General features: G+C 54.7%; 1 protein-coding gene and 1 long non-coding RNA gene across 2 annotated transcripts in view; both read right to left on the bottom strand.

Moving 5' to 3' along the window:
* SRCAP (Snf2 related CREBBP activator protein) overlaps positions 1-25,426 on the bottom strand; it is a 98,268-nt gene that overhangs the window by 52,529 nt on the left and 20,313 nt on the right. Inside the window, exons 10-19 of the mRNA XM_085593503.1 lie at positions 25,292-25,373; positions 24,109-24,198; positions 20,042-20,137; positions 18,788-18,936; positions 17,277-17,390; positions 14,243-14,420; positions 13,015-13,151; positions 10,436-10,605; positions 8,175-8,367; positions 6,005-6,141 (exon numbers count right to left, since the gene is read on the bottom strand). Of these exons, the coding sequence (XP_085449629.1) occupies positions 6,005-6,141; positions 8,175-8,367; positions 10,436-10,605; positions 13,015-13,151; positions 14,243-14,420; positions 17,277-17,390; positions 18,788-18,936; positions 20,042-20,137; positions 24,109-24,198; positions 25,292-25,373 (1,346 nt within the window). The remainder of the gene's footprint in view (positions 1-6,004; positions 6,142-8,174; positions 8,368-10,435; positions 10,606-13,014; positions 13,152-14,242; positions 14,421-17,276; positions 17,391-18,787; positions 18,937-20,041; positions 20,138-24,108; positions 24,199-25,291; positions 25,374-25,426) is intronic.
* Positions 8-5,998, bottom strand: LOC146765943 (uncharacterized). The gene is made up of 3 exons (XR_014958702.1): positions 1,480-5,998; positions 1,195-1,224; positions 8-1,022 (listed from the first exon to the last, which is right to left on the bottom strand). It is a non-coding gene; the product is annotated as an uncharacterized LOC146765943 (long non-coding RNA).

The following is a 25,426-nucleotide window of genomic DNA, read 5'->3' as shown; positions in this document are numbered from 1 at the left end:
TGCGGGGGGAACCGGGGTCACCTGGGCGCACCTGGGCGCACCTGGGGGTCACCTGGGCGCACCTGGGGGTCACCTGAGCTCACCTGGGCTCACCTGGGGACTTTGGGAGGGGTTTGAAAGGGAAATTTGGGGGTCCAGGGGGGCCTTGGTGCTGCGGGGGCGGAATTCAGGGTCACCTGGGCACACCTGAGATCACCTGAGATCACCTGAACCCACCTGAGCTCACCTGAACTCACCTGAGATCACCTGAACTCACCTGAGCTCACCTGGGCTCACCTGGGGAATTTGGGAGGGGTTTGAAAGGGAAATTTGGGGATTTAAGGGGAAATTTGGGGGTCCAGGGGGGACTTGGTGCTGTGGGGGATGGAATTCGGGATCACCTGGGCGCACCTGAGCTCACCTGGGGAATTTGGGAGGGGTTTGAAGGGGAATTTTGGGGGTCCAGGGGGGACTTGGTGGTAAAAAAGGGAGACAAAAATCACCTGGAGATCACCTGAACACACCTGAACACACCTGAGATCACCTGAGCTCACCTGGGGAATTTGGGAGGGGTTTGAAAGGGAAATTTGGGGGTTTAAGGGGAAATTTGGGGGTCCAGGAGGGCCTTGGTGGTAAAAAATGGACACAAAAATCACCTGGAGATCACCTGAACCCACCTGAGCTCACCTGAGCTCACCTGAGCTCACCTGGGGAATTTGGGAGGGGATTTAAGGGGAAATTTGGGGATTTAAGGAGGAATTTGGGGATCCAGGGTGGTCCTGATGGTCAAAAACAAATGGAGAAGTTACCTGGGGGCACCTGAGCTCACCTGAGCTCACCTGGGGGTCACCTGAGCTCACCTGGGGGCACCTGAGCTCACCTGAACTCACCTGAACACACCTGAGCTCACCTGGGGAATTTGGGAGGGGTTTGAAGGGGAAATTTGGGGATTTAATGGAGAATTTGGGGGTCCAGGGTGGTCTTGATGGTCAGAAACAGATGGAGAAGTTACCTGGGGGTTACCTGGGGGCACCTGAGATCACCTGAGATCACCTGAACTCACCTGAGCTCACCTGGGGAATTTGGGAGGGGTTTGAAAGGGAATTTTGGGGGTTTAAGGGGAAATTTGGGGATCCAGGGGGGCCTTGGTGGTCAGAAACAGATGGAGAAGTTACCTGGGGGCACCTGAGCTCACCTGAGCGCACCTGAGCTCACCTGAACACACCTGAGCTCACCTGAGCTCACCTGGGGAATTTGGGAGGGGCTTGAAGGGGAAATTTGGGGGTCCAGGGGGGCCTTGGTGGCAAAAAAGGGAGACAAAAATCACCTGAGCTCACCTGAACACACCTGAACTCACCTGAGCTCACCTGAGCTCACCTGGGGAATTTGGGAGGGGATTTAAGGGGAAATTTGGGGGTCCAGGGTGGTCCTGATGGTCAAAAACAGATGGAGAAGTTACCTGGGGGTTACCTGGGGGCACCTGAACCCACCTGAGATCACCTGGGGGTCACCTGAGCTCACCTGGGGAATTTGGGAGGGGTTTGAAGGGGAAATTTGGGGATTTAAGGGGAAATTTGGGGGTCCAGGGTGGTCTTGATGGTCAAAAACAGATGGAGAAGTTACCTGGGGGTTACCTGGGGGCACCTGAACCCACCTGAGGTCACCTGAACCCACCTGAGCTCACCTGGGGAATTTGGGAGGGGTTTAAGGGGAATTTTGGGGATCCAGGGTGGAATTGGTGGTCAAAAATGGACACAAAAATCACCTGGAGATCATCTGAACCCACCTGAGCTCACCTGAGCTCACCTGGGCTCACCTGGGGAATTTGGGAGGGGTTTGAAAGGGAAATTTGGGGGTTTAAGGGGAAATTTGGGGATCCAGGGGGGCCTTGGTGGCAAAAAAGGGAGACAAAAATCACCTGAGCTCACCTGAACACACCTGAGCTCACCTGAACTCACCTGAGCTCACCTGGGGAATTTGGGAGGGGTTTGAAAGGGAATTTTGGGGGTCCAGAGGGGCCTTGGTGCTGCGGGGGGGATTCGGGGTCACCTGGGCGCACCTGAGCTCACCTGGGGGTCACCTGGGCTCACCTGGGGAATTTGGGAGGGGTTTGAAGGGGAATTTGGGGGTCCAGGGGGGCCTTGATGGTCAAAAACAGATGGAGAAGTTACCTGGGGGTTACCTGGGGGCACCTGAACCCACCTGAGATCACCTGGGGGTCACCTGAGCTCACCTGGGGAATTTGGGAGGGGTTTGAAAGGGAAATTTGGGGGTCCAGGGGGGCCTTGGTGCTGCGGGGGGGATTCGGGGTCACCTGGGCGCACCTGAGCTCACCTGGGGGTCACCTGGGCTCACCTGGGGAATTTGGGAGGGGTTTGAAGGGGAATTTGGGGGTCCAGGGGGGCCTTGATGGTCAAAAACAGATGGAGAAGTTACCTGGGGGATACCTGGGGGCACCTGAACCCACCTGAGATCACCTGAACCCACCTGAGCTCACCTGGGGAATTTGGGAGGGGTTTGAAAGGGAATTTTGGGGGTCCAGGGGGGCCTTGGTGCTGCGGGGGGGATTCGGGGTCACCTGGGCGCACCTGAGCTCACCTGAGATCACCTGGGCGCACCTGAGCTCACCTGAGATCACCTGGGCGCACCTGAGCTCACCTGAACTCACCTGAGCTCACCTGAGCTCACCTGGAGAATTTGGGAGGGGTTTGAAAGGGAAATTTGGGGGTTTAAGGGGAAATTTGGGGGTCCAGGGTGGAATTTGTGGTAAAAAATGGACACAAAAATCACCTGAGCCCACCTGAACTCACCTGAGCTCACCTGAACCCACCTGAGCTCACCTGAGCTCACCTGAACCCACCTGAGCTCACCTGAGCTCACCTGGGGAATTTGGGAGGGGTTTGAAAGGGAATTTTGGGGGTTTAAGGGGAAATTTGGGGTCCACGGTGGTCTTGATGGTCAAAAACAGATGGAGAAGTTACCTGGGGGCACCTGAGCTCACCTGAACACACCTGAGCTCACCTGAACCCACCTGGAGATCACCTGAGATCACCTGGGAGTCACCTGGGGAATTTGGGAGGGGTTTGAAGGGGAATTTGGGGGTCCAGGGTGGTCCTGATGGTCAGAAACAGATGGAGAAGTTACCTGGGGGTTACCTGGGGGCACCTGAGATCACCTGAACCCACCTGAGCTCACCTGGGGAATTTGGGAGGGGATTTAAGGGGAAATTTGGGGATTTAAGGAGGAATTTTGGGGGTCCAGGGTGGTCTTGATGGTCAAAACCAGATGGAGAAGTTACCTGGGGGCACCTGAGATCACCTGAGCTCACCTGAGCTCACCTGGGGAATTTGGGAGGGGTTCAAAGGGGAAATTTGGGGGTCCAGGGTGGAATTGGTGGTAAAAAATGGACACAAAAATCACCTGGAGATCACCTGAACACACCTGAGCTCACCTGGGGGTCACCTGAGCTCACCTGGGGGTCACCTGAGCTCACCTGGGGGTCACCTGAGCTCACCTGGGGGTCACCTGAGCTCACCTGGGGAATTTGGGAGGGGTTTGAAAGGGAAATTTGGGGGTCCAGGGGGGCCTTGGTGCTGCGGGGACGGAATTCAGGGTCACCTGAACCCACCTGAGCTCACCTGGGGGTCAACTGAGCTCACCTGGGCTCACCTGGGGAATTTGGGAGAGGTTGGAAGGGGAAATTTGGGGGTTTAAGGGGAAATTTGGGGGTCCAGGGTGGAATTGGTGGTAAAAAATGGACACAAAAATCACCTGGACATCACCTGAACACACCTGAGCTCACCTGAGCTCACCTGGGGAATTTGGGAGGGGATTTAAGGAGGAATTTTTGGGGTCCAGGGTGGTCCTCATGGTCAGAAACAGATGGAGAAGTTACCTGGGGGTTACCTGGGGGCACCTGAACCCACCTGAGATCACCTGAGATCACCTGAACTCACCTGAGCTCACCTGGGGAATTTGGGAGGGGTTTGAAAGGGAAATTTGGGGGTTTAAGGGGAAATTTGGGGGTCCAGGGGGGCCTTGGTGGCAAAAAATGGACACAAAAATCACCTGGAGATCACCTGAACACACCTGAGCTCACCTGAGCTCACCTGAGCTCACCTGGGGAATTTGGGAGGGCTTTGAAAGGGAAATTTGGGGGTTTAAGGGGAAATTTGGGGGTCCAGGGTGGGGCCAGGTGTTCTGGGGAAGGAAATTCGGGGTCACCTGGGCACACCTGGGCACACCTGGGCGCACCTGGGCACACCTGGGCACACCTGGGCACACCTGGGGTCAAAGACGGAAAACCCGCAGGAATTCTGGAGGAAATTTGGGGATTTAAAGGGGTTTAAGAGAGAATTCGGGGGGTTTTTGGGGTCCCAGGTGAGTTTGGGGCTCTCAGGTGTGCCCAGGTGTGCCCAGGTGAGTGCCCAGGTGTGCCCAGGTGTGCCCTCACCTGCCCTGACCCCTGGCACCATCAGAGACTTTGAACAGGTGAATTTGGGTGAATTTTGGGTGGAATTTCATGCAATTTGTGTAGATTTTTACAGGAAATTCGGGATTTTTGGCCCCCAGGTGTGCCCAGGTGTGCCCAGGTGTGCCCAGGTGTGCCCCTCACCTGGCCTGACCCATGACACCATCAGAGACTTTGAACAGGTGAATTTTGGGTGAATTTCGGTGGATTTTGATGAAATTTGAGTAGATTTTCACAGGAAATTCGGGATTTTTGGCCCCCAGGTGTGCCCAGGTGAGTGCCCAGGTGAGTGCCCAGGTGTGCCCAGGTGTGCCCTCACCTGGCCTGACCCCTGGCACCATCAGAGACTTTGAACAGGTGAATTTGGGTGAATTTTGGGTGGATTTGGATGGATTTTGATGAAATTTGAGTAGATTTTCACAGGAAATTCGGCATTTTTGGCTCCCAGGTGTGCCCAGGTGAGTGCCCAGGTGAGTGCCCAGGTGAGTGCCCAGGTGAGTGCCCAGGTGTGTCCAGGTGTGCCCTCACCTGGCCTGGCCCATGACATCATCAGAGACTTTGAACAGGTGAATTTTGGGTGAATTTTGGGAGGATTTTGAGTGATTTTGATGAAATTTGTGTAGATTTTCCCAGGAAATTTGGGATTTTTGGCTCCCAGGTGTGCCCAGGTGAGTGCCCAGGTGTGCCCAGGTGAGTGCCCAGGTGTGCCCAGGTGTGCCCCTCACCTGCCCTGACCCCCGGCACCATCAGAGACTTTGAACAGGTGAATTTTGGGTGGATTTCGGTGGATTTTGATTAAATTTGTGCAGATTTTCCCAGGAAATTCGGGATTTTTGGCCCCCAGGTGTGCCCAGGTGAGTGCCCAGGTGTGCCCAGGTGTGCCCTCACCTGCCCTGACCCCTGGCACCATCAGAGACTTTTAACAGGTGAATTTGGGTGAATTTTGGGTGGAATTTTCTGGAATTTGGGCATTTTCTCACAGGAAATTCGGGATTTTTGGCCCCCAGGTGTGCCCAGGTGAGTGCCCAGGTGTGCCCAGGTGTGCCCCTCACCTGGCCTGGCCCATGACATTGCCAGAATCCTCAAAAAGGTGAATTTTGGGTGAATTTTGATGGAATTTTGTGCATTTTGTGCAGATTTTCCCAGGAAATTCGTGATTTTTGGCCCCCAGGTGTGCCCAGGTGTGTGCCCAGGTGTGCCCAGGTGTGCCCAGGTGTGCCCCTCACCTGCCCTGGCCCCCGGCACCATCAGAGACTTTGAACAGGTGAATTTTGGGTGGATTTGGATGGAATTTTGACAGAATTTCGTGCAATTTGTGCAGATTTTCCCAGGAAATTCGGGATTTTTGGCCCCCAGGTGTGCCCAGGTGAGTGCCCAGGTGTGCCCAGGTGTGCCCCTCACCTGGCCTGGCCCATGACATCATCAGAGACCTCGAACAGGTGAATTTTGGGTGGAATTTTCTGGATTTTGGGCAGATTTTCACAGGAAATTCGGGATTTTTGGCCCCCAGGTGAGTGCCCAGGTGTGCCCAGGTGTGCCCAGGTGTGCCCTCACCTGGCCTGGCCCATGAAGTCGTCGTAGAGGAAGCGCTGGCGCTTGGACAGGCGGCACCGCAGCACGTGCTCGTACTTCTTGGGCATCTGCTTCTCCACGTCCACCTTGAGGCGGCGCAGCAGGAACGGCCGCAGCACCTGCGGGGGCACCTGCTCAGGTGTGCCCGGGCGTGCCCAGGTGGGACCCGACACGCCCCGGGGCTGGCCCAGTGTGGCCCAGGTGTGACCCAGTGTGGCCCAGGTGTGCCCAGGTGTGTCCCAGGTGTGCCCAGGTGTGATCCAGTGTGCCCGGGCGTGCCCAGGTGGGACCCGACACGCCCCGGGGGTGGCCCAGGTGTGCCCAGGTGTGCCCTGACACACCCCAGGTGTGCCCCAGGTGTGCCCAGGTGTGGCCCAGTGTGGCCCAGGTGTGCCCAGGTGTGTCCCAGTGTGGCCCAGTGTGCCCCAGGTGTGCCCAGGTGTGATCCAGTGTGGTCCAGGTGTGCCCAGGTGTGCCCCGACACGCCCCGGGGGTGGCCCAGTGTGGCCCAGGTGTGATCCAGTGTGCCCCAGGTGTGCCCAGGTGTGACCCAGTGTGCCCCAGGTGTGCCCAGGTGGGACCCGACACGCCCCGGGGGTGGCCCAGTGTGGCCCAGGTGTGCCAAGGTGTGATCCAGTGTGCCCCAGGTGTGCCCAGGTGTGTCCCAGGTGTGCCCAGGTGTGATCCAGTGTGCCCCAGTGTGCCCAGGTGTGCCCCAACACACACCAGGTGTGCCCCAGGTGTGCCCAGGTGTGATCCAGTGTGCCCCAGGTGTGCCCCGACACGCCCCGGGGGTGGCCCAGTGTGGCCCAGGTGTGACCTGACACACCCCAGGTGTGCCCCAGGTGTGCCCCAGGTGTGATCCAGTGTGCCCCAGGTGTCCCAGGTGTGCCCTGGCATGTCCCACATATGCCCCAGGTGTGACCCAGTGTGCCCCAGGCGTGCCCAGGTGGGACCCGACACGCCCCGGGGGTGGCCCAGTGTGCCCAGGTGTGCCCAGGTGTGCCAAGGTGTGATCCAGTGTGCCCCAGGTGTGCCCAGGTGTGATCCAGTGTGCCCCAGGTGTGCCCAGGTGTGCCCCAGGTGTGCCCAGGTGTGATCCAGTGTGCCCCAGGTGTGCCCAGGTGTGCCCTGACACACCCCAGGTGTGCCCCAGGTGTGCCCAGGTGTGACCCAGTGTGCCCCAGGTGTGCCCAGGTGTGTCCCAGTGTGGCCCAGGTGTGCCCAGGTGTGTCCCAGTGTGCCCCAGGTGTGCCCAGGTGTGATCCAGTCTGTCCCAGGTGTGCCCCAGGTGTGCCCAGTTGTGCCCTGACACACCCCAGGTGTGCCCCAGGTGTGCCCAGGTGTGATCCAGTGTGTCCCAGGTGTGCCCAGGTGTGCCCCAAAACACACCAGGTGTGCCCCAGGTGTGCCCAGGTGTGATCCAGTGTGACCCAGGTGTGCCCAGGTGTGCCCCAACACACACCAGGTGTGCCCCAGGTGTGCCCAGGTGTGACCCAATGTGCCCCAGCATGTCCCAGGTGTGCCCAGGTGTGCCAAGGTGTGCCCAGGTGTGCCAAGGTGTGATCCAGTGTGACCCAGGTGTGTCCCAAGTGTGCCCAGGTGTGTCCTGGAATGTCATGGGTGTGCCCAGGTGTGCCCCAGGAGTGACCTGGCATACCCCAGGTGCGATCCAGTCTGTCCCAGGTGTGCCCACAGTGCCCCAGGTGTGACCCAGTGTGGCCCAGGTGTGCCCCAACACACCCCAGGTGTGCCCAGGTGTCCCAGGTGTGCCCTGGCATGTCCCACATGTGCCCCAGGTGTGCCCAGGTGTGTCCTGGAATGTCACAGGTGTGTCCCAGTGCATCCCAGGTGTGCCCAGGTGTGCCCCAATGTAACCCAGGTGTATCCCGGGTGTGTGTACCCATACCCAGGTGTAACTCAGGTGTATCCCAGGTATGTGTACCCATTCCCAGGTGTGCCCAGGTGTGCCCAGGTGCGCCCAGGTGCGTTACCTTGTGCAGCCGTTTCACCAGGCTCTCGTTGTACTCCTGGCTACCCTCGATCCTGGCGCTCAGGTGTGCCCAGGTGTGCCCAGGTGTAACCCAGGTGTGTGTACCCATTCCCAGGTGTGCCCAGGTGTGCCCAGGTGTGCCCAGGTGTGCCCAGGTACCTTGTGCAGCCGTTTCACCAGGCTCTCGTTGTACTCCTGGCTACCCTCGATCATGCCCGTCAGGGGGTTGTGGAACCACTCGCGGAACTCCCGGTGCGACTGGAAGACGCTCGGCATCAGGAAATGCATCAGCGACCACAGCTCCATCAGCGAGTTCTGCAGCGGCGTGCCCGTCAGCAGCAGCCACCGCTGGCTGCAGGTGGGACAGGTGAGGCACAGGTGAGGCAGGTGAGGCAGGTGAGGCAAAAATCCCCATCGAAAACGGGCCAAAAATCCCCAAAAAATCCAAAATAAAACGGCCTAAAAACCCCAAAAATCAAAACTAAAACAGCCCAGGTGTGCCCAGGTGTGCCCAGCCTGTAGGAGGTGATGCACACCTGGGCTTTGTCCAGCCCTGACAGGTGAGACACAGGTGAGGCAGGTGAGACAGGTGAGGCAAAAATCCCCATCGAAAACGGGCCAAAAAACCCAAAAAATCCAAAATAAAACGGCCCAAAAACCCAAAAAATCAGAACTAAAACAGCCCAGGTGTGCCCAGGTGGTGAACACCTGGAACACGTTGGGCTTGGTCCAGCCCTGACAGGTGAGACAGGTGGGACAGGTGAGGCAGGTGAGGCAAAAATCCCCATCGAAAACGGCCCAAAAATCCCCAAAAAATCAAAATTAAAACAGCCCAGGTGTGCCCAGGTGTGCCCAGGTGGTGATGCACACCTGGAAGACATTGGACTTGGTCCAGCCCTGACAGGTGAGATACAGGTGACACACAGGTGAGATACAGGTGAGAGACAGGTGAGACACAGGTGAGATACAGGTGAGAGACAGGTGAGGCAGGTGAGATACAGGTGACACACAGGTGAGACACAGGTGAGATACAGGTGAGGCAGGTGAGGCAAAAATCCCCATCGAAAATGGCCCAAAAATCCCCAAAAAAAGCCCAAAAAATCCAAAATAATACAGCCCAGGTGTGCCCAGGTGTGCCCAGATGATGAACACCTGGAACACGTTGGGCTTGGTCCAGCCCTGACAGGTGAGACAGGTGAGGCAGGTGACACAGGTGAGGCAAAAATCCCCATCGAAAACGGCCCAAAAATCCCCAAAAAATCCAAAATAAAACGGCCCAAAAACCCAAAAAATCAAAACTAAAACAGCCCAGGTGTGCCCAGGTGTGCCCAGGTGTGCCCAGGTGTATCCCAGGTGTGCCCAGGTGTACCCCAGGTGTGCCCAGGTGTACCCCAGGTTATCCCGGTTAACCCAGGTGTACCCCAGGTGTGCCCAGGTGTACCCCAGCTAACTCAGGTGTCTCCCAGGTAACTCAGGTGTGCCCAGGTGCGCCCCAGGTGTATCCAGGCGCACCCCAGGTGTGCCCAGGTGTACCCCAGGTGTATCCAGGTGTGCCCAGGTGTATCCAGGTGCACCCCAGGTGTATCCAGGCGCACCCCAGGTGTATCCAGGTGCATCCCAGGTGTATCCAGGTGCGCCCAGGTGTGCCCAGGTGTACCCCAGGTGTATCCAGGTGCAGCCCAGGTGTGCCCAGGTGTATCCAGGCGCCCCAGGTGTATCCAGGTGTGCCCAGGCGCACCCCAGGTGTATCCAGGTGTACCCCAGGTGTATCCCAGGTGTACCCCAGGTGTATCCAGGCGCACCCCAGGTGTATCCAGGTGCGCCCAGGTGTGCCCAGGTGTATCCAGGTGTGCCCAGGTGTATCCAGGTATACCCCAGGTGTATCCAGGTGCGCCCAGGTGTATCCAGGTGTATCCAGGCGCGCCCCAGGTGTACCCCAGGTGTATCCAGGTGTACCCAGGTGTACCCCAGGTGTATCCAGGTGCACTCCAGGTGTGCCCAGGTGTATCCAGGTGTACCCAGGTGTACCCCAGGTGTGCCCAGGCGCACCCCAGGTGCACCCCAGGTGTATCCAGGTGTACCCCAGGTGTATCCAGGTGCGCCCAGGTGTATCCAGGTGTACCCCAGGTGTATCCAGGTGTACCCCAGGTGTATCCAGGTGTACCCAGGTGTACCCCAGGTGTATCCAGGTGCACTCCAGGTGTACCCCAGGTGTATCCAGGTGTACCCCAGGTGTATCCAGGTGTACCCCAGGTGTATCCAGGTGCGCCCAGGTGTATCCAGGTGTACCCCAGGTGTATCCAGGTGTACCCAGGTGTACCCCAGGTGTATCCCAGGTGTATCCAGGTGTACCCAGGTGTACCCCAGGTGTGCCCAGGTGTTCCCAGGTGTGCCCAGGTGCGCCCAGGTGCGGCGCTCACCTGTTGAAGTTGAGCAGGGACTGCCAGCGCTGGGATTTGAAGTTCTTGATGTTCTGCGCCTCGTCCAGGATCAGGTACTTCCAGTTCTTCCTGCGGAACGCTTGGTGGTCCTGCAGCACCAGCTTGTAGGAGGTGATGCACACGTGGAACGCGTTGGGCTTGGTCCAGCCCTGACAGGTGGGACAGGTGAGACAGGTGAGATACAGGTGAGGCAGGTGAGGAAAAAATCCCCATCAAAAACGGCCCAAAAATCCCCAAAAAATCGGAATTAAAACAGCCCAGGTGTGCCCAGGTGTGCAGCACCAGCTTGTAGGAGGTGATGCACACGTGGAACGCGTTGGGCTTGGTCCAGCCCTGACAGGTGGGACAGGTGAGACAGGTGAGACAGGTGGGACAGGTGAGGCAAAAATCCCCATCGAAAACGGCCCAAAAATCCCCAAAAAATTGAAACTAAAACAGCCCAGGTGTGCCCAGGTGTGCCCAGGTGTGCAGCACCAGCCTGGACCAGGTGATGCACACGTGGAACGCGTTGGGCTTGGTCCAGCACTGACAGGTGAGACAGGTGAGACAGGTGGGACAGGTGAGGCAAAAATCCCCATCGAAAACGGCCCAAAAATCCCCCAAAAAACCCCAAAAATCGGAACTAAAACAGCCCAGGTGTGCCCAGGTGTGCCCAACTTGTAGGAGGTGATGCACACCTGGGCTTTGTCCAGCCGTGACAGGTGAGACACAGGTGAGGCACAGGTGAGGCAGGTGAGGCAAAAATCTCCATTGAAATTGGCCCAAAAATCCCAAAAAAATCTGAATTAAATCAGCCCAGGTGTGCCCAGGTGATGCACACCTGGAAAGTGTTGGGCTTGGTCCAGCCCTGACAGGTGAGATACAGGTGAGAGACAGGTGAGAGACAGGTGAGAGACAGGTGAGAGACAGGTGAGAGACAGGTGAGACAGGTGAGAGACAGGTGAGAGACAGGTGAGAGACAGGTGAGAGACAGGTGAGACAGGTGAGAGACAGGTGAGAGACAGGTGAGAGACAGGTGAGACAGGTGAGACACAGGTGAGACAGGTGGGACACAGGTGAGACAAAAATCCCCATCAAAAACGGCCCAAAAAACCCAAAAAATCCAAAATAAAACGGGCTAAAAACCCCAAAAATCGAAACTGAAACAGCCCAGGTGTGCCCAGGTGTGCCCAGGTGGTGATGCACACCTGGAAGGAGTTGGGCTTGGTCCAGCCCTGACAGGTGAGACAGGTGAGACAGGTGAGGCAGGTGAGGCAAAAATCCCCATTGAAAACGGCCCAAAAATCCCCAAAAAATCCAAAATAAAACGGCCTAAAAACCCCAAAAATCGAAACTAAAACAGCCCAGGTGCACCCAGGTGTGCCCAGCCTGGACCAGGTGATGCACAGGTGGAACGCGTTGGGCTTGGTCCAGCCCTGACAGGTGAGACAGGTGAGACAGGTGAGACAGGTGAGGAAAAAGTCCCCATCGAAAACGGCCCAAAAATCCCCAAAAAACCCCAAAAAATCGAAACTAAAACAGCCCAGGTGTGCCCAGGTGCGCCTAGCCTGTAGGAGGTGATGCACACCTGGGGTTTGTCCAGCCCTGACAGGTGAGGCAGGTGAGACAGGTGAGGCAGGTGGGACACAGGTGAGGCAGGTGAGGCAGGTGAGGAAAAAATCCCCATCGAAAACGGCCCAAAAATCCCCAAAAAATCCAAAATAAAACGGCCCAAAAACCCAAAAAATCGGAATTAAATCAGCCCAGGTGTGCCCAGGTGATGCACACATGGAACGCGTTGGGCTTGGTCCAGCCCTGACAGGTGAGGCAGGTGACACAGGTGAGACACAGGTGAGGCAGGTGAGGCAAAAATCCCCATCAAAAACGGCCCAAAAATCCCCAAAAAATCGGAACTAAAACAGCCCAGGTGTGCCCAGGTGTGCCCAGCTGTATCCCAGGTCTATCCCAGGTCTATCCCAGGTGTGCCCAGGTGTATCCCAGCCATACCCAGGTGTGCCCAGGTGTGCCCAGGTGTATCCCAGGTGTGCCCAGGTGTGCCCATGTCCCCCCAGGTGTGCCCAGGTGTGCCCAGGTGTATCCCAGGTGTGCCCAGGTGTGCCCATGTCCCCCCAGGTGTGCCCAGGTGTGCCCAGGTGTGCCCAGGTGTGCCCAGGTGTATCCCAGGTGTGCCCAGGTGTATCCCAGGTGTGCCCAGGTGTGCCCAGGTGTATCCCAGGTGCGCCCAGGTGTCCCCATGTCCCCCCAGGTGTGCCCAGGTGTGCCCAGGTCTATCCCAGGTCTATCCCAGGTCTATCCCAGGTGTGCCCAGGTCTATCCCAGGTGTGCCCAGGTCTATCCCAGGTGTGCCCAGGTGTGCCCAGGTCTATCCCAGGTGTGCCCAGGTGTATCCCAGCCATACCCAGGTGTATCCCAGGTGCCCCCAGGTGTGCCCAGGTGTGCCCAGGTGTATCCCAGGTGTGCCCAGGTCTATCCCAGGTCTATCCCAGGTGTGCCCAGGTGTATCCCAGGTGCGCCCAGGTGTATCCCAGCCACACCCAGGTGCGCCCAGGTGCGCTCACCTGTCTCTTGAGGCGCCGCTCCTTCTGGGCGCCGTAGTAGGTGAGGATCTTGAAGCCGGGGCACCAACGCTTGAGCTCCATCTCCCAGTTGAGCATCACCGAGGTGGGCACGATGATCAGGTGAGGGCCCCAGCTACCTGCGCAGGTGAGCACAGGTGAGACACCCCCAAATGAGCTCAGGTGAGCCCCAGGTGAGAGCCCCAGCTACCTGCGCAGGTGAGCACAGGTGAGACACCCCAAACGGGCTCAGGTGAGCCCCAGCTACCTGCGCAGGTGAGCACAGGTGAGACACCCCGAAAACAGCTCAGGTGAGGCCCAGGTGAGGGCCCCAGCTACCTGCGCAGGTGAGCACAGGTGAGACACCCCCAAACGGGCTCAGGTGAGCCCCAGCTACCTGCGCAGGTGAGCACAGGTGAGACACCCCAAACGGGCTCAGGTGAGCCCCAGCTACCTGCGCAGGTGAGCACAGGTGAGACACCCCAAACGGGCTCAGGTGAGTGCTGGGAACCCCCTAAAGCAGCCCAGGTGAGTCCCAGGTAAGTCTCAGGTGAGCCCCAGCTACCTGCGCAGGTGAGCACAGGTGAGACACCCCCAAACGGGCTCAGGTGAGTCCCAGGTGAGTCCCAGCTACCTGCGCAGGTGAGCACAGGTGAGACACCCCGAAAACAGCTCAGGTGAGCCACAGGTGAGTCTCAGGTGAGCCCCAGGTGAGCCCCAGCTACCTGCGCAGGTGAGCACAGGTGAGACAACCCGAAATGAGCTCAGGTGAGGGCCCCAGCTACCTGCGCAGGTGAGCACAGGTGAGACACCCCAAAAACACTTCAGGTGAGTATCAGGTGTCTCAGGTGTCTCAGGTGTACCCAGGTGTATCCCAGCCATACCCAGGTGTATCTCAGGTGTGTGTAACGACTCTGAGGTGCATCCCAGGTGTATCTCAGGTGTATCCCAGGTGTGCCCAGGTGTATCCCAGGTGTGTGTAATGACTCTCAGGTGTATCCCAGGTGTCTCAGGTGTATCTCAGGTGTATCCCAGCTGTACCCAGGTGTGCCCAGGTACCTTTCTCGCAGGCCAGGTGTGCCAGCAGGGAGATGGTCTGGATGGTCTTGCCCAGCCCCATCCCAGGTGTGTGTAATGACTCTCAGGTGTATCCCAGGTGTGTCAGGTGTATCCCAGGTGTGTGTAACGGCTCTCAGGTGTATCCCAGGTGTGCCCAGGTGTGCCCAGGTACCTTTCTCGCAGGCCAGGTGTGCCAGCAGGGAGATGGTCTGGATGGTCTTGCCCAGCCCCATCTCGTCGGCCAGGATCCCGTTCAGCTTCTTCTCGTACATGGTCACCAGCCAGTCCAGCCCGATGTGCTGGTACTCGCGCAGCGTGCCCCGCAGCAGGTGAGGGATCGGCGTCTTCACCTGACCAGGTGAGACAGGTGAGCCCCAGGTGAGCCCCAGGTGTGTCACAGGTGCCCCCAGGTGAGCCCCAGGTAACCCCGCCCCCAGTCCAGCCCGATGTGCTGGTACTCGCGCAGCGTGCCCCGCAGCAGGTGAGGGATCGGCGTCTTCACCTGCACAGGTGACACAGGTGTGTCACAGGTACCCCCAGGTGAGCCCCAGGTAACCCAGGTGCCCCCAGGTGAGCCCCAGGTAACCCAGGTGAGCCCCAGGTGAGCCCCAGGTAACCCCGCCCCCAGCCCAGCCCGATGTGCTGGTACTCGCGCAAGGTGCCCCGCAGCAGGTGAGGGATCGGCGTCTTCACCTGCCCAGGTGAGACAGGTGTGTCACAGGTGTGTCACAGGTACCCCCAGGTGAGTCCCGGGAACTCCCAGATGAGTCCCAGATACCCCCAGGTGAGTCCCAGGTACTTCCAGGTGAGTCAGTCCCAGTTGAGACAGTCCCAGGTGAGTCCCAGGTGAGTCCCAGGTGAGTCCCAGGTACCCTGAGGTACCCCCAGGTGAGTCAGTCCCAGTTGAGTCAGTCCCAGGTGAGCCCCAGGTGAATCCACCACAGGTGAGTCAGTCCCAGGAGACTCCGAGGTGAGCCCCAGGTACCCCCAGGTCAGTCCCAGGTACCCCAGGTGTGCCCAGGTGTATCTCAGGTGTATCTCAGGTGTATCTCAGCTGTACCCAGGTGCCCCCAGGTGTATCTCAGGTGTATCTCACCTGTGTGGTTGCCAGTGTGTACCCTTTGGGCTGCAGGCTCTGAGTGCCCAGCTGTACCCAGGTGTGCCCAGGTGTGCCCAGCTGTGCCCAGGTGTATCTCAGGTGTACCCAGGTGTGCCCAGGTGTATCTCAGGTGTACCCAGGTGTACCCAGCTGTACCCAGGTGTGCCCAGGTGTATCTCAGGTGTACCCAGGTGTACCCAGCTGTGCCCAGGTGCGCCCAGGTGTATCTCAGGTGCCCCCAGGTGTATCCCAGGTGTGCCCAGGTGTACCCAGGTGTACCCAGCTGTACCCAGGTGTATCTCAGGTGCCCCCAGGTGTATCTCAGGTGTGCCCAGGTGCCCCCAGGTATACCCAGGTGTATCTCACCTGTGTCGTTGCCAGTGTGTACCCTTTGGGCTGCAGGCTCTGAGTGCCCAGGTATACCCAGCTGTACCCAGGTGTACCCAGGTGTGCCCAGGTGTGCCCAGGTGTGCCCAGGTGTGCTCACCTGCGTGGTTGCCAGTGTGTACCCCTTGGGCTGCAGGCTCTGAGTGCCCAGGTGTGCCCAGGTGTATCTCAGGTGTACCCAGCTGTACCCAGGTGTATCCCAGGTGTATCTCAGGTGTATCTCAGGTGTATCTCAGGTGTATCTCAGGTGTGCTCACCTGCGTGGTTGCCAGTGTGTACCCTTTGGGCTGCAGGCTCTGAGTGCCCTGGTGTGCCCAGCTGTACCCAGGTGTACCCAGGTGTGCCCAGCTGTACCCAGGTGTATCTCAGGTGTATCTCAGGTGTATCTCAGGTGTATCTCAGGTGTGCCCAGGTGTGCTCAGGTGTGCCCAGGTGTATCTGACCTGTGTCGTTGCCAGTGTGTACCCCTTGGGCTGCAGGCTCTGAGTGCCCAGGTGTGCCCAGGTGTGCCCAGGTGTATCCCAGCTGTACCCAGGTGTATCTCAGGTGTATCTCAGGTGTGCCCAGGTGTGCTCACCTGCGTGGTTGCCAGTGTGTACCCCTTGGGCTGCAGGCTCTGAGTGCCCAGGTGTGCCCAGGTGTGCCCAGGTGTATCCCAGCTGTACCCAGGTGTATCTCAGGTGTATCTCAGGTATACCCAGGTGTGCTCACCTGCGTGGTTGCCAGTGTGTACCCCTTGGGCTGCAGGCTCTGAGTGCCCAGCTGTACCCAGGTGTGCCCAGGTGTATCCCAGGTGTGCCCAGGTGTATCCCAGCTGTACCCAGGTGTATCTCAGGTGTATCTCAGGTGTGCCCAGGTGTGCTCACCTGTGTGGTTGCCAGTGTGTACCCCTTGGGCTGCAGGCTCTGAGTGCCCAGCTGTACCCAGGTGTGCCCAGGTGTATCCCAGGTGCCCCCAGGTGTATCTCAGGTGTGCCCAGCTGTACCCAGGTGTATCCCAGGTGTGCCCAGGTGTATCCCAGGTGCCCCCAGGTGTATCTCAGGTGTGCCCAGCTGTACCCAGGTGTATCTCAGGTGTGCCCAGGTGTGCTCACCTGTGTGGTTGCCAGTGTGTACCCCTTGGGCTGCAGGCTCTGAGTGCCCAGGTGTACCCAGGTGTACCCAGGTGTGCCCAGGTGTGCCCAGGTGTACCCAGGTGTATCTCAGGTATACCCAGGTGTGCTCACCTGCGTGGTTGCCAGTGTGTACCCCTTGGGCTGCAGGCTCTGAGTGCCCAGGTGTACCCAGGTGTATCCCAGGTGTGCCCAGGTGTGCTCACCTGCGTGGTTGCCAGTGTGTACCCCTTGGGCTGCAGGCTCTGAGTGCCCAGGTGTGCCCAGGTGTGCCCAGGTGTATCCCAGCTGTACCCAGGTGTATCTCAGGTGTATCTCAGGTATACCCAGGTGTGCTCACCTGTGTCGTTGCCAGTGTGTACCCCTTGGGCTGCAGGCTCTGAGTGCCCAGGTGTGCCCAGGTGTATCCCAGGTGTACCCAGCTGTACCCAGGTGCCCCCAGGTGTATCTCAGGTGTGCTCACCTGTGTGGTTGCCAGTGTGTACCCCTTGGGCTGCAGGCTCTGAGTGCCCAGCTGTACCCAGGTGTATCTCAGGTGTGCCCAGGTGTATCTCAGGTGTATCTCAGGTGTGCCCAGGTATATCTCAGGTGTACCCAGGTGTATCTCACCTGTGTGGTTGCCAGTGTGTACCCCTTGGGCTGCAGGCTCTCTGCGGCCGCCGCGATGTCGCTGATCTCCTTCTTGGGGGCGGGGCCGGCGGGCGGGGCCGGGCCGGAGCTCACCTGCGCAGGTGAGCCAAATTCGGGAATTTCGGGAGATTCGGGGGAATTTGGGATTTTGGGGGAAATTTGGGAATTTTGGGGGGATTTTTGGGGGAAATTTGGGATTTCTGGGGGGATTTTGAGGGGGAAATTTGGGAATTTTTGGGGGGATTTTTTGGGAATTTTTGGGGTGAATTTTGGGAATTTTTCGGGGGAAATTTGGGAGGTTTTGGGCGGAAATTTGGGAGTTTTTGGCGGGATTTTTGGGGAAAATTTGGGATTTTGGGGGGGAAATGTGGGAAATTTTGGGGGGAAATTTGGGGTTTTTTGAGAGGAAATTTTGGATTTTTGGGGGGATTTTTGGCGAAAATTTGGAAATTTTGGGCGGGAATTTGGGATTTTTGGGGGAATTTTTGGGGGAATTTTGGGAATTTTTGGGGGGATTTTTGGGGAAAATTTGGGATTTTGGGAGGGATTTTTGGGGGGATTTTGGTGGATTTTCATGAATATTTTGGGGGATTCTTGGGGGTATTTTGGGGTATTTTTGGGTGGATTTTCGGGAATTTTCGGGGGTATTTTGGGGTATTTTTGTGGGAATTTTTGGGTGGATTTTCGGGAATATTTTGGGGGATTTTTGGGGGTATTTTGGGGTATTTTTGGGAGGATTTTCGGGAATATTTTGGGGGATTTTGGGGGTATTTTTGGGTATTTTTGGGGGATTTTGGGGTATTTTGGTGGATTTTCAGGAATATTTTGGGGGTATTTTGGGGTATTTTTGGGGGTATTTTTGGGAATATTTTGGGGTATTTTTTGGGTATTTTGGGGGATTTTCGGGAGTATTTTGGGGGATTTTTGGGGGTATTTTGGGGGATTTTCAGGAATATTTTGGGGGGATTTTGGGGGATTTTTGGAGGTATTTCGGGGTGTTTTCGGGAATATTTTGGGGTATTTTTGTGGGAATTTTTGGGGTATTTTTGGGAGTATTTCGGGGAGTATTTGGGGGTATTTTTGGCGGTATTTTGGGGAATATTTTGGGGTATTTTGGGGGTATTTTGGTGGATTTTAAGGAATATTTTGGGGGTATTTTGGGGGATTTTCGGGAATATTTTGGGGTATTTTCGGGTATTTTGGGCGGATTTTCGGGAATATTTTGGGGGTATTTTGGGGTATTTTTGGGGGTATTTTGGGGTATTTTTGTGGGAATTTTTGGGTGGATTTTCGGGAATATTTTGGTGGATTTTGGGGAATATTTTGGGTTATTTTTGGGGGTATTTTCGGGGATTTTTGGGAATATTTTGGGGGTATTTTGGGGGTATTTTTGGGGGTATTTTCGGGGATTTTCGGGAATATTTGGGGGTATTTTTGGGGGTATTTTGGGGAATATTTTTGGGGTATTTTTGGGTATTTTGGGCTCACCTGGGCAGGCGGGGGTGGGGCCGCCCCTCCCCCCCGGGGCTCGGCCGCCGGCCCCTCCCCCCCCCCTCCCCCTCCTCCTCCTCCTCCTCCTCGGCCTCGTCATCGTCGTCGTCGTCATCGTCCTCGTCATCGGTGTCACCGCCAGGTGAGTCTGGGGACAGGTGAGATGGACAGGTGAGACACAGGTGAGACACCCGGACAGGTGAGACACAGGTGAGACACCCAGACAGGTGAGACATGGACAGGTGAGACACAGGTGAGATGGACAGGTGAGACATGGACAGGTGAGATGGGACAGGTGAGACATGGACAGGTGAGATGGACAGGTGAGATGGACAGGTGAGATGGGACAGGTGAGATGGACAGGTGAGATGGACAGGTGAGACATGGACAGGTGAGATGGGACAGGTGAGATGGGACAGGTGAGATGGGACAGGTGAGACATGGACAGGTGAGATGGACAGGTGAGACATGGACAGGTGAGACATGGACAGGTGAGACATGGACAGGTGAGATGGACAGGTGAGATGGGACAGGTGAGACATGGACAGGTGAGATGGACAGGTGAGATGGGACAGGTGAGATGGGACAGGTGAGACATGGACAGGTGAGACATGGACAGGTGAGATGGACAGGTGAGATGGGACAGGTGAGACATGGACAGGTGAGATGGACAGGTGAGATGGGACAGGTGAGATGGGACAGGTGAGACATGGACAGGTGAGACATGGACAGGTGAGATATGGACAGGTGAGATGGGACAGGTGAGACATGGACAGGTGAGATGGACAGGTGAGATGGGACAGGTGAGATGGACAGGTGAGACATGGACAGGTGAGATGGACAGGTGAGATGGACAGGTGAGACATGGACAGGTGAGATGGACAGGTGAGACATGGACAGGTGAGACATGGACAGGTGAGATGGACAGGTGAGATGGACAGGTGAGATGGACAGGTGAGATGGGACAGGTGAGATGGACAGGTGAGACACGGACAGGTGAGACATGGACAGGTGAGATGGACAGGTGAGACACGGACAGGTGAGACATGGACAGGTGAGATGGACAGGTGAGACATGGACAGGTGAGAGATGGACAGGTGAGATGGACAGGTGAGACATGGACAGGTGAGTTTGGGGACAGGTGAGACACCTGGGGGGCTTGGGACACACCTGCACACACCCACACCTGTACAGACACACCTGCACACACACACACACGCGCGCACACGCGTGTTCACGCGTGCCCGGCTCACCTGAGCGCGTGCTGCTGGCGCCGGGCCCCGAGTCGCAGTCGGAGTCGGCGAAGGCGCCGCGGTAACGCTGCAGCAGCTCCTCCATGGGCAGCGCACCTGCAACATGGCGGGCACACCTGGGCACACCTGAGATACACCTGGGGGCACCTGGGCATGGCTGGGGGCACCTGAGATACACCTGGGGGCACCTAAAACACACCTGGGCACACCTGGGCACACCTGGGGGCACCTGGGGGCACCTGGGGGCACCTGAGATACACCTGGGGGCACCTGGGCACACCTGGGATACACCTGGGCACACCTAGGGGCAGCTGGGGGCACCTGGGATACACCTGGGGGCACCTGAGATACACCTGGGGCACACCCAGGGCACCTGAGATACACCTGGGGCACACCTGGGGGCACCTCAGCACACCTGAGATACACCTGGGCACGGCTGGGGGCACCTGGGGGGTACCTGGGCACACCTGGGCATAGCTGGGGGCACCTAAAACACAGCTGGACACACCTGGGGCACACCTGAGTTACCTGGGGCACACCTGGGCACACCTGAGATACACCTGGGCACACCCAGGGCACCTGAAACACACCTGGGGGCACCTGGGGCACACCTGTGGCACACCTGGGCACACCTGAGTTACCTGGGCACACCTGTGGCACACCTGGGCACACCTGAGTTACCTGGGCACACCTGGGGCACACCTGGGGCACACCTGGGCACACCTGGGCACACCTGAGGGCCCCGGGTGAAGTTCTCGGTGGCTCCCGGGTGGATCTGGTGGGGGCCCAGCACAATTTGGGGGAAATTTGGGGGTTTTGGGGCTGATTTTGGGTCATTTTGGGTCATTTTGGGATATTTTGGGTCATTTTAGGTCATTTTGGGCTTCCAAGGCTGATTTTGGGTCATTTTGGGACATTTTGGGTCATTTGGGGCTTCAGAGCTCATTTTGGGTCATTTTGGGTCATTTTGGAACATTTTGGGACATTTTGGGTCATTTTGGGTCATTTTGGAACATTTTGGGTCATTTTGGAACATTTTGGGACATTTTGGGAGATCAAGGCTGATTTTTAAGTATTTTGGGTCATTTTGGGTCATTCTGAAGTTTTCAGGCTGATTTTGGGTCATTTTGGGTCATTTTGGGGTTTCAAGGCTGATTTTGGGTCATTTTGGGATTTTCAGGGCAAATTTTGTGTCATTTGGGGGTTTCAAGGCAAATTTTGGGTCATTTTGGGTGATTTTGGGTCATTTTGGAACATTTTGGGACATTTTGGAGGATCAAGGCTGATTTTTAAGTATTTTGGGTCATTTTAGGTCATTTTGGGTTTCCAAGGCTGATTTTGGGTCATTTTGGGTCTTTCTGAAGTTTTCAGGCTGATTTTGGGTCATTTTGGGTCATTTTGGGGTTTCAAGGCTGATTTTTGGGTAATTTTGGGTCATTTGGGGCTTTAGAGATCATTTTGGGACATTTTGGCTCATTTTGGGGTTTTCAGAACTGATTTTGGGTCATTTTAGGTAATTCTGAAGTTTTCAGGCTGATTTTGGGTCATTTTGGGTTATTTTGGAGGTTCAAGGCTCATTTTGGGTCATTTTGGGTGATTTTGGGATTTTCAGGGTGAATTTTGGGTCATTTTGGGGTATTCAAGGCTCATTTTGGGCAATTTTGGTGTTTCAAGGCTGATTTTGGGTCATTTGGGGATTTTCAGGGTGAATTTTGGGTAATTTTGGGTAATTTTGGGGTTTCGAGGCTGATTTTGGGTCATTTTGGGATTTCCAGGGCACCTTTTGGATAATTTCGGATAATTTCGGATTACTTTCAGTAATTTTGAAATATCCTGGGGTATTTTAAGGTGATTTTGGGGTGTTTTGGGGCGATTTTGGGCAACTTTTTGGGGCATTTTCTGGGTGATTTTTTGGGATAATTTCTGGGGGATTTTGGGTGATTTTTTTGGGGTATTTTCTGGGTGATTTTGGGTGATTTTTGGGGTGATTTTGGGAGATTTTTGGGATATTTTCTGGGGGATTTTGGATGATTTTTGGGATATTTGCTGGGGGATTTTGGGTGATTTTTGGGGGTATTTTCTGGGTGATTTTGGGTCATTTTTTTTTTATATTTTCAGGGAGATTTTGGGTGACTTTTTGGGGTATTTTTGGGTGACTTGGGTGATTTTTGGGATATTTCCTGGGTGATTTTTTGGGATATTTTCTGGGGGATTTGGGGTGATTTTTGGGATATTTTCTGGGTGACTTTGGGTGATTTTTTGGGGTATTTTCTGGGGGATTTTGGGTGATTTTTTGGGGTATTTTTGGGTGATTTTGAGTGATTTTTGGGATATTTTCTGGGGATTTTGGGTGATTTTTTTGGGGTATTTTTGGGTGATTTTGGGGTATTTTTGGGGTGATTTTTGGGGTGATTTTGGGTGTTCCTGTCCCTTACCCTCCCTGGCCAGGTTGTCCAGCTCCTGCTGGTGGTTTTGGGTGATTTTTTTGGGTTATTTTTCAGTGATTTTGGGTGATGTTTGTTTTGTATTTTCTGGGGGATTTTGGGTGATTTTTTGAGGTATTTTCTGGGTGATTTTGGGTGATTTTTGGGGATATTTCCTGGGGGATTTTTGGTGATTTTTTTTGGGTATTTTCTGGGGGATTTTGGGGTATTTTTGGGGTGATTTTTGGGGTATTTTCTGGGTGATTTTGGGTGATTTTTGGGATATTTTCTGGGGGTTTTGGGTGATTTTTTTGGGGTACTTTTGGGTGATTTTGGGGTGATTTTGGGTGATTTTTGGGGTGATTTTTGGGGTGATTTTTTGGGGTATTTTCTGGGTGATTTTGGGGTATTTTTGGGGTGATTTTGGGTGTTCCTGTCCCTTACCCTCCCTGGCCAGGTCGTCCAGCTCCTGCTGGTGGTTTTGGGTGATTATTTGGGGTATTTTTGAGTGATTTTGGGTGATTTTTGGGGATATTTTCTGGGGGGTTTTGGGTGATTTTTTGGGGTATTTTCTGGGGGGTTTTGGAGGATTTTGGGGTATTTTTTTGGGGTATTTTTTGTGATTTTTTTGGGGTATTTCCTGGGTGATTTTGGGGTATTTTTGAGGTGATTTCTGGGATATTTCCTGGGTGATTTTTTGGGATATTTCCTAGGTGATTTTGGGTGATTTTTTTGGGTGATTTTGGGGTGATTTTGGGTGATTTTTTTGGGGGTATTTTCTGGGGAATTTTGGGATATTTTCTGGGTGATTTTTGGGATATTTCCTGGGTGACTTTGGGTGATTTTTTGGGGTATTTTTGGGTGATTTTGGGGTATTTTTGGGGTGATTTCAGGTGATTTTGGGTGTTCCTGCCCCTTACCCTCCCTGGCCAGGTTGTCCAGCTCCTGCTGGTGATTTTGGGTGATTTTTTGGGGTATTTTTGGGTGATTTTGGGTGATTTTTGGGATATTTTCTGGGGGTTTTGGGTGATTTTTTTGGGGTGATTTTTGGGATATTTCCTGGGTGATTTTGGGTGATTTTTTTGGGATATTTCCTGGGTGATTTCGGGTGATTTTTGGGATATTTCCTGGGTGATTTTTTTGGGATATTTCCTGGGGGATTTCGGGTGATTTTTTTGGGGTATTTTTGGGTGATTTTGGGGTATTTTTGGGGTGATTTGGGGTGATTTTGGGTGTTCCTGCCCCTTACCCTCCCTGGCCAGGTTGTCCAGCTCCTGCTGGTGGTTTTGGGTGATTTTTTTGGGGTATTTTTCAGTGATTTTGGGTGATGTTTGTTTTGTATTTTCTGGGGGATTTTGGGTGATTTTTTGGGGTATTTCCTGGGTGATTTTGGGTGATTTTTGGGATATTTTCTGGGGGTTTTGGGTGATTTTTTTGGGGTATTTTTGGGTGATTTTGGGGTGATTTTGGGTGATTTTTGGGATATTTTCTGGGGGATTTTGGGTGATTTTTTTGGGGTGATTTTTGGGATATTTCCTGGGTGACTTTGGGTGATTTTTTGGGGTATTTTTGGGTGATTTTGGGGTATTTTTGGGGTGATTTTGGGTGATTTTTGGGGTGATTTGGGGTGTTTCTGCCCCTTACCCTCCCTGGCCAGGTCGTCCAGCTCCTGCTGGTGGTCGACGTCGCCCTCGAGGCGCTCCTGGGCCGCGATCGTGTCCTCCTCGTCCTCACCTGCCACAAAACGGCACCAAAATTCACCAAAACGGCGCCAAAATGGGAAAAAATGGCACCGAAATGGGAAAAAATGGAACGAAATGGGAAAAAATGGCACCGAAATGGGAAAAAATGGCAAAAAATGGCAGCAAAATGGATAAAAATGGAAAAAAAGGGCACCAAAATTCACCAAAATGGCGCCAAAATGGGAAAAAATGGACCAAAATGGGAAAAAATGACACAAAATGGCACCAAAATGATAAAAAATGACAAAAAATGGTAAAAAATGGTAAAAAATGGTAAAAAATGGCAAAAAAAATCACTGAAATGGTAAAAAATGGCCCCAAAATGATAAAAAATGGCACCAAAATGGTAAAAAATGGCGAAAAATGGTAAAAAATTGTAAAAAACTGCCAAAAAAATTCACTGAAATGGTAAAAAATGTCACCAAAATGGTAAAAAATGGCAAAAAATTTTACCAAAATGGTAAAAAATGACACAAAAATGGTAAAAAATTCCAAAAAATGGTAAAAAATGACAACAAATGGTAAAAAATGGTAAAAAATTACACAAAATGGCACCAAAATGATAAAAAATGACAAAAAATGGTAAAAAATGGCAAAAAAATTCACTGAAATGGTAAGAAATGGCCCCAAAATGGTAAAAAATGGCACCAAAATGGTAAAAAATGGCAAAAAGTGGTAAAAAATGGAAAAAAAGGGCAAAAAACATTTACTGAAATGGTAAAAAATGGCTCCAAAATTGTAAAAAATGGCCAAAAAAATTTCACTGAAATGGTAAAAAATGGCTCCAAAATGATAAAAAGTAGCACCAAAGTGGTAAAAAATGGCAAAAAATGATAAAAAATGGTCCAAAATGGTAAAAAATGGTGAAAAAAGGCAAAAAATTTTACCAAAACGGTAAAAAAATGGCAACAAAAACATAAAGAATGGCACCAAAATGGTAAAAAATGGTAAAAAATGGCCAAAAAAAAGGTAAAAAATGGCAAAAAGTGTCCAGAGCTGTCCCGTGCGGGCGTCCCCTCCCCCTCCCCTCCCCCTCCCCTCCCCCCTCCCCTCCCCTCCCCTCCCCCCTCCCCTCCCCCCCTGACCTTCCTCCTCCTCGGCCCGGAACTCTTCATCCTCCTCGCGGCGCCCCCAGGGCGGGGGAGGGTCCCGAGGGCGGCCCAGAACCTGGGGGAGGGGCGGGTGGGGGAGGGGCGGGGTGAGGGTGGTATTTTGGGGTG

Source organism: Lonchura striata, chromosome 16 (genome assembly GCF_050655825.1).
Source record: "Lonchura striata isolate lonStrDom1 chromosome 16, ASM5065582v1, whole genome shotgun sequence".
NCBI lineage: Eukaryota > Metazoa > Chordata > Aves > Passeriformes > Estrildidae > Lonchura > Lonchura striata.
The sequence above is the reverse complement of the archived record's forward strand: the minus strand, read 5'-3'. Positions and strand labels throughout refer to the sequence as shown.